The 14080-nt window shown below is 52.9% G+C and overlaps 1 protein-coding gene across 2 annotated transcripts in view; it reads right to left on the minus strand.

Annotated features, from left to right (window-relative positions):
• Window positions 1–4287: 4287 nt before the first annotated feature.
• RAP2B (RAP2B, member of RAS oncogene family) overlaps window positions 4288–14080 on the minus strand; it is a 90010-nt gene continuing 80217 nt past the window's right edge. Inside the window, exons 3-4 of one of the 2 annotated variants that reach the window (XM_071812786.1) lie at window positions 8684–8837; window positions 4288–4528 (exon numbers count right to left, since the gene is read on the minus strand). In XM_071812786.1, coding sequence (XP_071668887.1) covers window positions 4510–4528; window positions 8684–8837 — 173 coding nt within the window. In that variant the 3' untranslated portion in view covers window positions 4288–4509. Of the gene's footprint in view, window positions 4529–8683; window positions 8838–11022; window positions 12470–14080 lie in introns of those variants that run through there. The other variant, XM_071812789.1, reaches the window with a different exon arrangement.

The following is a 14080-nucleotide window of genomic DNA, read 5'->3' on the forward strand; positions in this document are numbered from 1 at the left end:
TAATTTACCCGTCGGTCACAACCTCTGCAGGTCTCAGCTCCCATCTCTCTGCAGACTGGGTAATATTCACGTCCAGTTTGGAACTGGGTGTTTTTCGCCAGCACTGGGCTGAAATGGGACCCTCCAAAGCTTAACGGGTGGGTGGGGGATCCTCTGCCCCCGGTTTCTGGCAGGGTCCAGAATAATTCGCCCATTTGAGTGGTTTTGTTGAGGAATACGCAGGAAGTATCACGGGACTTGCACAAAACCCAAACCAAGCCGCCATCTGGTCCACACGGGAGGCGCGTGAGCGTGGGACGGGTTTGAACATCCAGGCCTCACAACCAGCTGGCGGGATGGACGGACGGACGGACGCGGCTCGGGGCTCACTGCTTTGGTCAAAATGAAACAAAGGCAGCACATCTGAAAGAGCGAGCAGCAAGCTGGTGGCAGAATGTGGCCCCACGTCTCCCCAGGGCCTCCCTAGCAGCACCAGCACGTTGGCCGTGGTGAAGAGCAAACCAAGCGGCTATTTTTAAACTCACTTGATTCAACACATACGGGCTGAATTCTGTTAGAAATAATGGCCTCCTGATGTAGTTAGTGAAATTGCCACTAGACAGAGCTGTTCATCTTATTTTTAACCTCAGAAATATTTACAGGCCCAGCGATGTGCTAGAAATCCAAGAGGGGTTTGTGCTATAGGCTCCTCCGAAAAGCGCACGTCTGCAACAACTGCACGGCGCTGGCAGCCAGGCTGTGGGGTTAGCACTGCACTATATATAATCTCGTCGCTGGGGCCGAGGGCTGCAGCTGTGTCTCATAAATTCTCCACCAACAGATAGTGAGAAAAAGATGACAGATTAAAAAAAACCCTGTTTTTCCTTGGTTAAACTGCAGTGTGCGTGTCGGACCTGAAAATAAGTGAAACATCTGGAACTCCGAAAGCGCCGGGACAAGTCCCTGACCTTTACTACCAAGCACATTTTGCCAGGATTCTGGAAAGGCGCAAACAACGGCACCTTTGGAAAACAGGGAAGTTGTAATTGCAGGTAGGGAACACACATTCAGAAAGTCACTAAGTGTGAGAGCCAGCAGACTGGATTCAGTGACTAACACTGTATTTTAATCACTAGGTAATGATGTATCTTACTGCATACTCGACTATCCACACACCCCACTGCCCATCACCAAGCAGCAGTTCTTCGCACTGAAATTACCCTAGAAATCAATGTTTGTTGGCGACCATGGAGCTACAACTGTTTGTATCATCCAATTATCTGCTCTTTTCTGATAAATGCAGGGTAAACCAGATTTTCTTTAAGGAAAAGCAAGCACTGGTTTTGGGAAGAAGCGGAGAGATGAGCATTCAGCTGGTTCTCCCCTGCTCACACCCTGCTTTGCATTGCAGGCAACCCGAGCAGGAATTTCTGGCATTTCTGCAGCTGTAGCTCCGGATTGATTTCATCCTGTGATTGCAGCAGCCGTGGAGCCGCCGCCAGCGCTCCCGTACAGCCCACGTGTGGAGCGGGCTGCGGGTGAGCACCACCAGAAGGTTTCATTCATTTCCCTGCTGGTTTTGGGTGTGGGATTTTAGGTTCTATTTCAGCGTCGGGCACAGTGAGTGCTGAGGCAGGTGAGGGCAGGGGCAGGTGAGTGCTGAGGCAGGTGAGTGCTGAGGCAGGTGAGTGCAGGGGCAGGTGAGAGCAGGGGCAGGTGAGAGCAGGGGCAGGTGAGTGCAGGGGCAGGTGAGTGCCGAGGCAGGTGAGAGCAGGGGCAGGTGAGTGCAGGGGCAGGTGAGTGCTGAGGCAGGTGAGTGCCGGGGCAGGTGAGAGCAGGGGCAGGTGAGTGCAGGGGCAGGTGAGTGCCGAGGCAGGTGAGTGCAGGGGCAGGTGAGTGCAGGGGCAGGTGAGAGCAGGGGCAGGTGAGTGCAGGGGCAGGTGAGTGCTGAGGCAGGTGAGTGCAGGGGCAGGTGAGTGCAGGGGCAGGTGAGTGCAGGGGCAGGTGAGTGCTGAGGCAGGTGAGAGCAGGGGCAGGTGAGTGCAGGGGCAGGTGAGTGCTGAGGCAGGTGAGTGCCGGGGCAGGTGAGAGCAGGAGCAGGTGAGTGCAGGGGCAGGTGAGTGCTGAGGCAGGTGAGTGCAGGGGCAGGTGAGTGCAGGGGCAGGTGAGTGCAGGGGCAGGTGAGAGCAGGAGCAGGTGAGTGCAGGGGCAGGTGAGTGCTGAGGCAGGTGAGTGCTGAGGCAGGGGAGTGCAGGGGCAGGTGAGTGCAGGGGCAGGTGAGTGCAGGGGCAGGTGAGTGCAGGGGCAGGTGAGAGCAGGGGCAGGTGAGTGCAGGGGCAGGTGAGTGCAGGGGCAGGTGATGGCAGGGGCAGGTGAGTGCAGGGGCAGGTGAGTGCAGGGGCAGGTGATGGCAGGGGCAGGTGAGTGCAGGGGCAGGTGAGTGCAGGGGCAGGTGAGTGCTGAGGCAGGTGAGTGCAGGGGCAGGTGAGAGCAGGGGCAGGTGAGTGCAGGGGCAGGTGAGTGCAGGGGCAGGTGAGTGCTGAGGCAGGTGAGTGCTGAGGCAGGTGAGTGCAGGGGCAGGTGAGAGCAGGGGCAGGTGAGTGCAGGGGCAGGTGAGTGCAGGGGCAGGTGAGTGCTGAGGCAGGTGAGTGCAGGGGCAGGTGAGTGCAGGGGCAGGTGAGTGCTGAGGCAGGTGAGTGCCGGGGCAGGTGAGAGCAGGAGCAGGTGAGTGCAGGGGCAGGTGAGTGCTGAGGCAGGTGAGTGCAGGGGCAGGTGAGAGCAGGGGCAGGTGAGTGCAGGGGCAGGTGAGTGCAGGGGCAGGTGAGAGCAGGAGCAGGTGAGTGCAGGGGCAGGTGAGTGCAGGGGCAGGTGAGTGCAGGGGCAGGTGAGAGCAGGAGCAGGTGAGAGCAGGGGCAGGTGAGTGCTGAGGCAGGTGAGTGCCGGGGCAGGTGAGAGCAGGAGCAGGTGAGTGCAGGGGCAGGTGAGTGCAGGGGCAGGTGAGTGCAGGGGCAGGTGAGAGCAGGGGCAGGTGAGTGCAGGGACAGGTGAGTGCAGGGGCAGGTGAGTGCAGGGGCAGGTGAGTGCAGGGACAGGTGAGTGCAGGGGCAGGTGAGTGCAGGGGCAGGTGAGAGCAGGGGCAGGTGAGTGCAGGGGCAGGTGAGAGCAGGGGCAGGTGAGAGCAGGGGCAGGTGAGTGCTGAGGCAGGTGAGTGCAGGGGCAGGTGAGAGCAGGGGCAGGTGAGTGCAGGGGCAGGTGAGTGCAGGGGCAGGTGAGTGCTGAGGCAGGTGAGTGCAGGGGCAGGTGAGTGCAGGGGCAGGTGAGTGCTGAGGCAGGTGAGTGCCGGGGCAGGTGAGAGCAGGAGCAGGTGAGTGCAGGGGCAGGTGAGTGCTGAGGCAGGTGAGTGCAGGGGCAGGTGAGAGCAGGGGCAGGTGAGTGCAGGGGCAGGTGAGTGCAGGGGCAGGTGAGTGCAGGGGCAGGTGAGTGCAGGGGCAGGTGAGAGCAGGAGCAGGTGAGAGCAGGGGCAGGTGAGTGCTGAGGCAGGTGAGTGCCGGGGCAGGTGAGAGCAGGAGCAGGTGAGTGCAGGGGCAGGTGAGTGCAGGGGCAGGTGAGTGCTGAGGCAGGGGAGTGCAGGGGCAGGTGAGTGCAGGTGCAGGTGAGAGCAGGGGCAGGTGAGTGCAGGGGCAGGTGAGTGCAGGGGCAGGTGAGTGCAGGGGCAGGTGATGGCAGGGGCAGGTGAGTGCAGGGGCAGGTGAGAGCAGGGGCAGGTGAGTGCAGGGACAGGTGAGTGCAGGGGCAGGTGAGTGCAGGGGCAGGTGAGTGCAGGGACAGGTGAGTGCAGGGGCAGGTGAGAGCAGGGGCAGGTGAGTGCAGGGGCAGGTGAGTGCAGGGGCAGGTGAGTGCAGGGGCAGGTGAGTGCCTCTGCTAGCCCAGGACAACATTTTCTATGAAGCTTTGGTGTGGAGCTGTGTTTGCAGGTGCACCTGTATTTCGGATGCCAGTCAAACCCAGGCTTCCTCCCTGTCCATCCTCCTGCCGTACCACGGTCACGCTCCACAACAACTGGAGGCGAGACAGAATACCCAGTGTGACGTGGGGTGACTCACTTCACCTTGAACAATAACCAGGTGCTGAATACAGTTGGCTTTGCTCTGTCATCCCCATTTCCTCCCCCCAGACGCCCCGGGCACAGCGGGGTCAGCACTGCCAAGGGAGCGGGTTCGGGGCACAGGTTCCTGCTCTCTGCCCACTCAGGACAGAAACACTGAACTCCACCTGCTGCCCCGGGCACAGTACGGAGCACAGCCCAGCTATGAGCACATTCAACGATTTTAATATACTATTTGCAATCTCCAGCACTAATTACTTCTCTAAAGCTTCTGAACTCTGTGGCATTTCTTGCATCTGTTACCTCCTCACCCCTTGCAGAATTTTAGCTGAAAGCAGTCAGGTCATATCCAGGTGGAGATTACAGCAAAGAAAGTGATGATGCCTTGTCAGCTCCTCTGATGATCTTTGGACACTGGCAAAGGGTTAGTCAGGTTTTGATGAGCTGTAAGGCAGAAGAAGGATCAACAGGTAAGAGAAACCCTTCAAGAAAGAGACATGAGGAGAGGGCAATGCACTGAACTTCTCTCACTAACGCCATTAATCTACCCCAAACAGCATTTGAATGCTTTGGAAGAAGAGAATGTAATAAAACAAAGAACACCACATGTGGTATCTACTCTGAAAGACAGACTTGACTTGAGTGGAAATCAAACCACTGAAGGCAGAGGAATGCCACGAGAACAGGCAATTCCTCCTTTACTGTTTTAGAAGCCACCTGCAATGTCTCGGTGGCCCAGCCAGGTCCGCTCTGCTGCAGCACCTGGACATGTGGGCTGAGCAGCCGGCGGCACCGACACCCACAGGGAATGGGGGGAGTTCATCCTCTTGGGACATGCAGAAGACACACTTTCTGGTGTAAAAGCTGGAAAGGAGAAGGTGGTACAACGGGCATGGAGAATAAAGCCTGGCCCATCTTTTCTGTTTCAAATGAATATAATAACCTGAAAAGCTTTTGCTTCCGAATTTGGGACCCAGAGCAAATGCCGTGCCGTGACTGCTCCTGACAGCTGTGCCACCAAGAAGAGCCGCAGCCGAGCGCTGCCACATCTTCCACAGCGCGTCCCCAGAGCGCAGGTCTGGAGCAGGACCTGCTGCACTGACCAGCTCGGCTCCCAGAGCCCTGCTCCGGATGCAAGTGCCTGCTTCGGGATTTCAACGGTTTCAGCCAATTTACAATTGAGAACATGGTACAGCCTAAAAAATATCTGGTACCGTGTAAAAGATCTGTGGATCAAAGTCAGGTTTAGATTAGGATGAAGCCAATCAAATGCTCTAGCTCAGAAGCCCCGAAAGCTCAGCAGAGCAGTTCACACCCCCCTCCCTGGCCAGGGGGCCTGCAGCCCATTCTGCCCCGGCTCGCACGCGGGCCCTTCCCACCGCTGAGGGCAACAGGTTGTGAACCACGGCCCGCAATCTCAGCTCCTCATTTCAGTAACTGTGTCTGTGTAAAGAGTTTTTACGTGTATCTGTTTCCCAGTTTCACCACAAAGCGGCACTACAGCAATTGCCATTTGTTTGGCTGGAGGATGATGAAGAACTTGTGGCAAACAGCTATTTTTTATTTCCCCTGCACTGAGTCCCCACTAATCACCCTCTGCTCACACCTTCATAACCCCTACAGAGGGTTCACTTCGTTAAACATGCAGGAATCATTGAGATGGGAGTTTCCTGCCTCGATTACACAGCAAAAACGTTTTCTTGCGGTACTTTCTGCTTAGTCCATCTTCCAGCACTTGGCTAATCTAAACTAATGAGAAGTCAAAGGAGACACTTCCTTCAGCAGAAATATAAAGTATCAAAGTCACCAGTCAGCGAGCGGTGGAAACACAACACTGGGAGAACAGCAATAGTCCCTGACAATCCACTGCACGTTCCTCCTCTGAAGACTTAATGGTTCAGGCCCATTGAAACTCTTGCAGAGATCTCCATTCCTGTCAGCATCAGATAAAGTTTATATAATTAGGTTTGCTGTTTTCTAGCGGGTAATACCTCAAATTTGTACTGTAGACTAAGGGCAACACACACTCCTTCCTTCAGTCCAACCATTAGAAGTTTTACCCCCTTACAAACCCATCATACCTTTGTCCTTATCCAGCCCCAGCTCAAGGCACCGCTCCAGCAGTCTCCCTGCAAGACTTTGCCAGCAATCCCAGATTTACTGGTAGTTTTGAGGTCTCTGGCACATCCGTTGGGAGTTTACCCTCTTCCAGCTCCCCTGACATGCTTTATCACCAGGGCAAGGGTTATCCTTTAGGCTTGGCCACCCCTCCTGTCTCCTCCCTCACCACCCGGAGCTGCAGGCACAGCTGGCTGGGCAGCCCTGCTCCCCCAGCCCAGCCGGCAGACACCCCCCGGCACCCTCCCACCCAAGGGCTGGTGCTGGCTGCCCTGCTGCCCCCAACAGCTGCTGCTCCCAGCACGTGCGGAGGGGCCCGGCTGGGGCCGCTCCTGTCCCCGCTGGGTGAGAGCTAAAGGACCACAAAGGGAACGGAGAAAAGGAGCAGAGAGGAGACGCCAGACGCTCTCAGGAAAAGTTCCCAATAAAAGGAAGAGTTTATATAAAGATGAACACAGAAACATATGTTGGGTTTTAGAACTGCATGACATGGCCCATGGGAGAGCTGCGAGGCTTGAAATGCTTCCCAAGCAGCACTGTGGTTCGTTCACATGGCACTACTGTCTGAAAGCCACTGTAGGTATCCAGTAGCCCCGCGGAGGCTGCCGGGGGGAGCCTGCACAGGGCGCCCACAGCCGTGTTCGGCACAGCGTGTCCTGTCGGCACCAACCCCACACGGTGCCGCCGCAGCTCAGCCCGGTCACCCGCACCGCTGCTGCACAGCTCAGCGGGGAAACCAGCGCAAACCAGCGCAAACCAGCGCAAACCAGCGCAAACCAGCAGAAACCAACACAAACCAGCACAAACCAGCACAAACCAGCACAAACCAGCACAAACCAGCAGAAACCAACACAAACCAGCACAAACCAGCACAAACCAGCACAAACCAGCACAAACCTGCACAAACCTGCACAAACCTGCACAAACCAGCACAAACCAGCACAAACCTGCACAAACCTGCACAAACCTGCACAAACCAGCACAAACCAGCACAAACCAGCACAAACCAACACAAACCAACACAAACCAACACAAACCAGCACAAACCAGCACAAACCAACACAAACCAACACAAACCAACACAACCGCTGCCCAGGAAGCACAGCCAGGACTTCACCGACATCCTCATTCCTGCAGACCTCGGCTTGGGAAAGTTTTCCCTTAATGACTCTTGGAACAATTAGCAGGGCTCAGAGACTCGCAGCATGCTGGGGGTGTGACCGGCCCATGGTCCCTCTTTCTAGAGCTCGCTGCTTTCATAGCTCCCGCTACATCATAGCTTGTCATTTATCCTCAACCAGTCATTTTCTAATTGCATTTATTAAAATCCATGGTTAGAGATATGTTGTGATGATAGAGTTATGACACACTGATATAATTCCGTGAAAATTAAAGCTTATTCCCAAAGAGGAAAAAAACCCACTATTAAAATAAATGCAGTAAATGTATGTATTTAAATAGAAACCATTTTCAAATAAATCAGAGAATTTTAAAATTTCAGAAATAAGGCTATGTCCTGGTTTTGTTAAAAACAAGTTTCTCTTTTAGTGAATTTGCCTGTCAGCTAAAGCCTTCATGTCAGCTGCATTTTCCTGGAGAACCCAACACATGTTTTGGTTAAACCCAGCAAGGGAATGCAAACTTATTGATAAGCACAGATGGACATCTCGCGAGAGGGGCAACGAGAAACTGATGACCGAGAGACTGACAAATGGTGTATAACATTCCATTCACGTGAATACTTCATATAAAAGTGGGAGATCACGAGGATCTCGGCCCTTTTTTCCCTTTTTTCTGCATGGCCGACATCAGGAGAGGACCTTGCTGGTCGTCCCTGCGAACTGAGGCCAGTGACAGACTGAATCCAGCTCCGGTTGGCTACAGAGTCCAATCCAGGACTTTGGGTGCTGGCTCTGCAGTTGCTCAGACTTACAAGATTGGTTTTGTATATTTTGTATTATTTTCTCTATTCTTATCAGTAGCATTAGTAAAACATCTTTAACTTTTCCAACTCTCTTCTCTCTGTCCTTCTTCCCCTCCCGATCGCCTGTGCTGAGTGGGAAGGGGGGAGAGGGAGGGGCAAAAGGGGGAAGTGGTGGGGAGAGGAGGTTGACAACACATCTGCCAGGGTTTGATTGTCACCCCGCAACCTTAACCCTCGACAGGCTAGTATGAGAAAACACGAATATAAGGGTTATAGACACTATGAGGATCATCCAAAACTCTGTTGTTAATGTAGAATTAAGGTGAAAACAGTCAATAATGGCCAGTGAAACCTGAGGGGGTGGGTTTTTATACAAAACCTCTGCCAGAAATACATGCAGTGCAATTTCTACCGCTGTCGATAGAAACCACCACAGTGCCTTTCCAAAGCGGAACAGGAGCCCAGAGATCTTGTTTAGGTGACGGGTCTTCTGACCAGCCTATTCTGCTTTGTCAACCACGTAACCGACTGATCAGAACACTGCGTCTGATACTTACAGGAGAGACAGGACAGGTGTTTGACTGGGGACAAACGTCCTTGGACCGTTCTCAGGGGGCACAGGGCAGGCCACGTCTGGGCTGGGAGGATTGCTCCACACAGCACGGCCCCAGCTCGTCACCTTCTCCGTGCTGGAGCCTTCCCAGAGCTGGTCTGATCAAAATAATGAGAGTAATAAACATTACAGCACAAAATACAGGTATTATAATAACTAAGGAAGAGCGTTTCATCTAACCAGTACACCTGTTTACCGCCCTCCGAGCTGCAGCAACTGCTCTGCAGATAGGTCAGGAACGTTACAAACATTTCTGATGGAGCAGTACGTAAGAACATGTCTGAGCACACTCCAGACTCTTATTACTGAAAATGCTCTAAAATTAGTCTGAGAGAGAATGAAGGACCCAAGAGTTCATTAACAAAAACCGATATCACATCACATTCTTCTAATGCTTTAGCTTGCTCCGAAAAATATGAGCTCACCTTTTAATTAACGTGGGGTGCAGTGCATTGAAATGACTCAAGTGTTTGAGACAGAGGACGCATTGTGTGGGCTCACCCCCCGGGCCGCGGCCAGGACGTGGAAACACAAACGGTTATGAACAAAACCCGAGGCAGAAACCAAAAGGCCAAATACCAGTAAAGCAAGAGAGGGAAACAAACCCTTACTTCTGAGGTGTATCAAGCAAGAACCAAGTACAGCTGCTTATTCAACCTTGCTACTGATTTATTCCATACACATCTGTGACATACATGCGACTTCAAAAATAAAAATCTTGGGGTTTTTGGGTTTCAGATGCCAGATGTTACTTTTATACTTCTGTAAATATGGACATGATATGGACATGTGTGTCATGTAACTGTGGTCTTGCCTGGATTCAAACTGAATAGTAATCACCACAGGAACCCCGAGCAGTGGATGTGCCCGCCAGACCCTCCCGCCAACGCCGCTTTTCCTGTGAAACCTGTGGGCTGTGGAGCCCAGCAAACCCTTGTGGAGCCCAGCAAACCCTTGTGGAACCCAGCAAACCCTTGTGCAGCCCAGCAAACCCTTGTGGAGCCCAGCAAACCCTTGTGGAACCCAGCAAACCCTTGTGCAGCCCAGCAAACCCTCGTGGAACCCAGTAAACCCTTGTGCAGCTCAGCAAACCCTCGTGGAGCCCAGCAAACCCTCGTGGAACCCAGCAAACCCTCGTGGAACCCAGCAAACCCTCGTGGAACCCCGCAAACCCTTGTGGAGCCCAGCAGACCCTTGTGGAGCCCAGCAAACCCTTGTGGAACCCAGCAAACCCTTGTGGAGCCCAGCAAAACCTTGTGGAGCCCAGCAAACCCTTGTGGAGCCCAGCAAACCTTCTGCTCCTCACCAACCGTGTCCTTCTCCACCTGAGTTCTTGCTGCCAGCACAGGGAGAGCCGGTGACCCCGAGTGCTCTCCCTGCTCGGAAAGCACACGCTCGCTTTCAAAACACCAGATCACTAAAAACTGCATGCACTATTCGTAGGGGTAAGCAGCTGGCTTCCCACAGCAGATTTGGTACTGCAGTCACATGCGACCACTGCCAGCTAAAACGCTACATGCATTTTAATACACATAAGACTTGATGTTTCCCGCTTTTTGGCCACAAGCCGCAGTTTCCGCAGAGCGCAAAGCTGTAGCAGTACAGCACAGCACAGCGGATTCCTGACAAGCCACAAGCTATACTAAATTGTCTCTATTTACTAACTTCTTAATGAAAGTGACATCTTTACAATGACATCATACTAGGCTAAATGTATAATCACATTATACTAGACTAAATGTTGCTCTGCTGGAAAAGATATTTCAATTTTTCTTTAATTTGTACATGTACAATGAAAACAGCGGAAAATCCGACTGAAAGTAATTTTTGTTACCTTTAACAAACAAGCTCTTTTGAAACAAATGCCAAATTTCCTTTCCAGGTTTTTCCCGAGTCGGAACACACCCCACACTGCACTGAGGAATTCCCAGCATGGGATGAATACAACAGTAAAATGACACAGCGCAGCTAACGTGGCACACGATTCCTATCGGGGCTCTGACCGCTCCACCTGTCGAGCTAAGCGGGACACACAGAATGAACTGTTCAGAATCAGCAGCCCGAGGAAAGCAGTCACCGACATCCATCCACATTTCATTTGTAACTACTAACCTTGACCCCCTAAATGAAGACGATGTGTCCTCTGCAATTCTTGCAGTTGGAAGTGGGATGAAAAGCCAAGAGCTTCAGGACTGGATGGTGACCACCCTGGTGCTGGGGGAGCTGGGACCGGCACTCATGCACCTGCTTGTCCTCGGCCGGACCTGCTGCAGGGCAAACGGGATTTCTGCCCCACCTTCTCTTGGACCCAGGGGATCAAATCGTTAAAAGTTAATGCAGGCTGTCTCAGACCCATCTGGAGTGGGCTCTTCCAAGAGAAACGGGACCAGCCACGGGAAGGACAAAGAAGAGGTGCCAGAGCAAACACGTACATTAAAGACCAGTCCTGAGCCCAAGTGCAACATGCTCAGAGGTTTGGACACTGAACGGCTTGAAGTTTGACATATTCCATTTACGGGGGCTGCCTCGTGGTGATGTGAAGACCAAAGGATGCTGGGGTGACCGTCCTGGGCCCCACGATGCCAAGGTGACCGTCCTGGGTCCCACGATGCCAAGGTAACCCTCCTGAGCCCCACGATGCTGGGCCAAGCACTCAGCGCAAGCCCAGGCAGCAGGGACAGAGCCACGGGGACAGCAGGACAGGTACGGACGGCAGGACAGGTACAGACAGGTACAGACAGTGAGGAGGGGCTCTGGTGAGCAATTACCTGCATCAAGAGCTCCTGGCATTCCATGGGCTTTGAAGCTACAGGTGTTCACTTTGTTTTTAATAGGAATGAGAAAAGCAATATTAGCTGTACTTGCTGTTGCTTTGTTACCCTTGGTTCGTGGAAATCCTTTTACTACAGCCATCTGCCAATTTGCAGTAAATGATTCAGACACGCTGAGTTTCTTCAGTTGCGCTAGAATGTTAATCTGAGCCATCTCGGCTGCGTTTCATCAGCCGGAGCAGCGTGTTCCCTTTTGTTGTCACTGCCGAACACATTTCCCAAAACGGCCCAACGTGAAGGACCTACAGTACAAGACTTTCCTCTTGATGCGTTGAGAAACTTCATCCTTCCGTTCTCAATGATTAAGCAGAACCTGGGATATGTTATTCTGATTTTTTCATTGAGGTTAAATGTATACTTAGCTACAACTTACTGTACATTTCTGTAAATAAGCATCCTTCTGCTTTCATTATTTTCCCCATACATTACAAGGCAAGATGGATTTCCAAAGCTTTGAAGACAAAAATGAATAATGCTCTGGATATTTAAGGTCGCCTGTTGTTCAGGCAGTTAATGAAAGCGCAGATCCACCCCAGGAAGGTGCAGCTGCTCAGGCCCTGCTGTGTCTTTGCATTTGGAGAGACACGTTATCACTTACAGCCCCGGAGAAGTGGGAAAGCTCTTTTTGTCATATTTTTGCCATCAGCAGCTGAAGACAGTCAGGAATCGCATGAACCTTCTAAAGAAAGCCAAGAATTTTCTCATGTCAAAACACGGCCAAAACTTTGCTGCTGATCAGGCAGATGTGTTGCACATGAAGAGGGTCCTCGGAGATGAAGTGGTAAGCGAGGATTCCCGGTGCGGCAGGCGCGCCAGGAACAGGGCTGACATCTGGAGCGGGGCTGGGCGGCCAGCTTTGTTCTGTCAGCAAGGCTCCACTGAAATAAGCGGCTGCATTCCTGCAGAATCAGAAAGCAAGGACCGCTCTTACACAATGATCCAGCCTCCAGCGCACACCCACCTCTCTTCCATTAGCTCTGATTCGATCTGGTTTGGCACAGGCTGGTGCAAACCCGACCGGCTTCATCTGCCCTTCAGGCAGCGCTGAACCTCCAGTGATTCCTGCAAACCCATCCCCGGCGCCGTGCCGCCCCGCACACAGCGAGGCTTTGGGCATTCAGGAGGAGAGCAGCTCCGGCCCAACACGTACGGCAAACGGGATTCACCAGGCAGGTCTTGGTGTGGGCTTCTCACAGCAAGCGATCTCTGTTCCCAGCAGTACCCAGACACGCTGCCCGAGACCAGAGGGTGGATTAATCCTGAGCAGCTTCCACCAGCTCGGTCAGGAGGTTCCATTCACAGCAGCGTTTCACTGCCTCATAACGCCACTGCTGAGCCCCCACCAAGCGAACGGAGCAGGAGTGCCCGAGAGGCTGAGCCGGAGCTGCAGCTCAGCCTTAACTGGGGTGGGATTACTGACACATCAGGGCTGTCTAAATGGCTTAGTACGGCCTAATGCCACACAAACCTCCCGCGACCTGGGGCTCTATGAGACCTACACAGATGCACACTATGGGATTTTCAGTGTTAGAGGGGGGATAAAAAGAAACAGCAAATGCTTTCCAGCTGGCATATTTAAATGCTTTTCATCTTCCTCTGAGACATGTGCAGGTTTATTTCAGCTGATGACAGATCTCTCATCCAAACGTTGCTCCAGATAACGTGAAGTCATCATACCTACCCTGCAATGAGCCTAAACAAGGGAACATTCTTAAAATCATATGTCTGTATCACTGCAATCATAACTCACACATATTAACTTTAAATATAGAAATAAGGCACAACACTTGAACCCACTGCCTTAAACTAATTCCAGACTTTCATAACGAAAGCCTCACAAGTTAAGTACCGAGGGAGTTAACACCTTCGAGACCAGCTGCTCTGGGCTGTGCTCTCCATGTCCTGCTGTTTGCGGTAAGAATAAGAAATAGCCTGGCTGCTAAAGCCACGTGCCAGAGACCGACCATATGGCAACGATGCCACCTACAATTAACAATAATACAGACACAGAAAATTAACGTCCTACGGTTGCCAGATGCTCTCCACGCACTGAAGAGGAAACAGAACGGACCCCACAGCCATTCGGTCCCTGCCATTCGTTTTCCCACTCTTGAGAGCTGACGAGCTCCACGTCCGGCTGTGGCGGGGACACGTTTGTCACCCCGCGCACAGGGACCAGCCGGCGCTGCCCGAGCCGGCTCCGTGCTCCTCAGACACACAGAACTCTCCCAGAGCCAGCGGTCAGGACCGGGCAGCTGCTGGGTCCTCAGCGCGAGCCTGCGCCACTGTGAAAAGGGTCAGTCATCCTTACCGGAAAGGGTCCAACAGAACTATGGACCCTGAAGGCATCTGCCGTAAAACACTGTTAACAAGAGAACGGCCCGTGGCATCCATCGGCGCAGTGTCTAGTGCTACTTCTTTGACAACCCAAAATTAAACAGGAACAGTAAAAGATGATGTAAAAAAATAGCTTTACAATATGTGACTAACTCCAGTAAAGCATATGTGCT

The sequence above is a fragment of the Patagioenas fasciata genome, chromosome 9 (assembly GCF_037038585.1).
Source record: "Patagioenas fasciata isolate bPatFas1 chromosome 9, bPatFas1.hap1, whole genome shotgun sequence".
Classification (NCBI taxonomy): Eukaryota; Metazoa; Chordata; class Aves; order Columbiformes; family Columbidae; genus Patagioenas; species Patagioenas fasciata.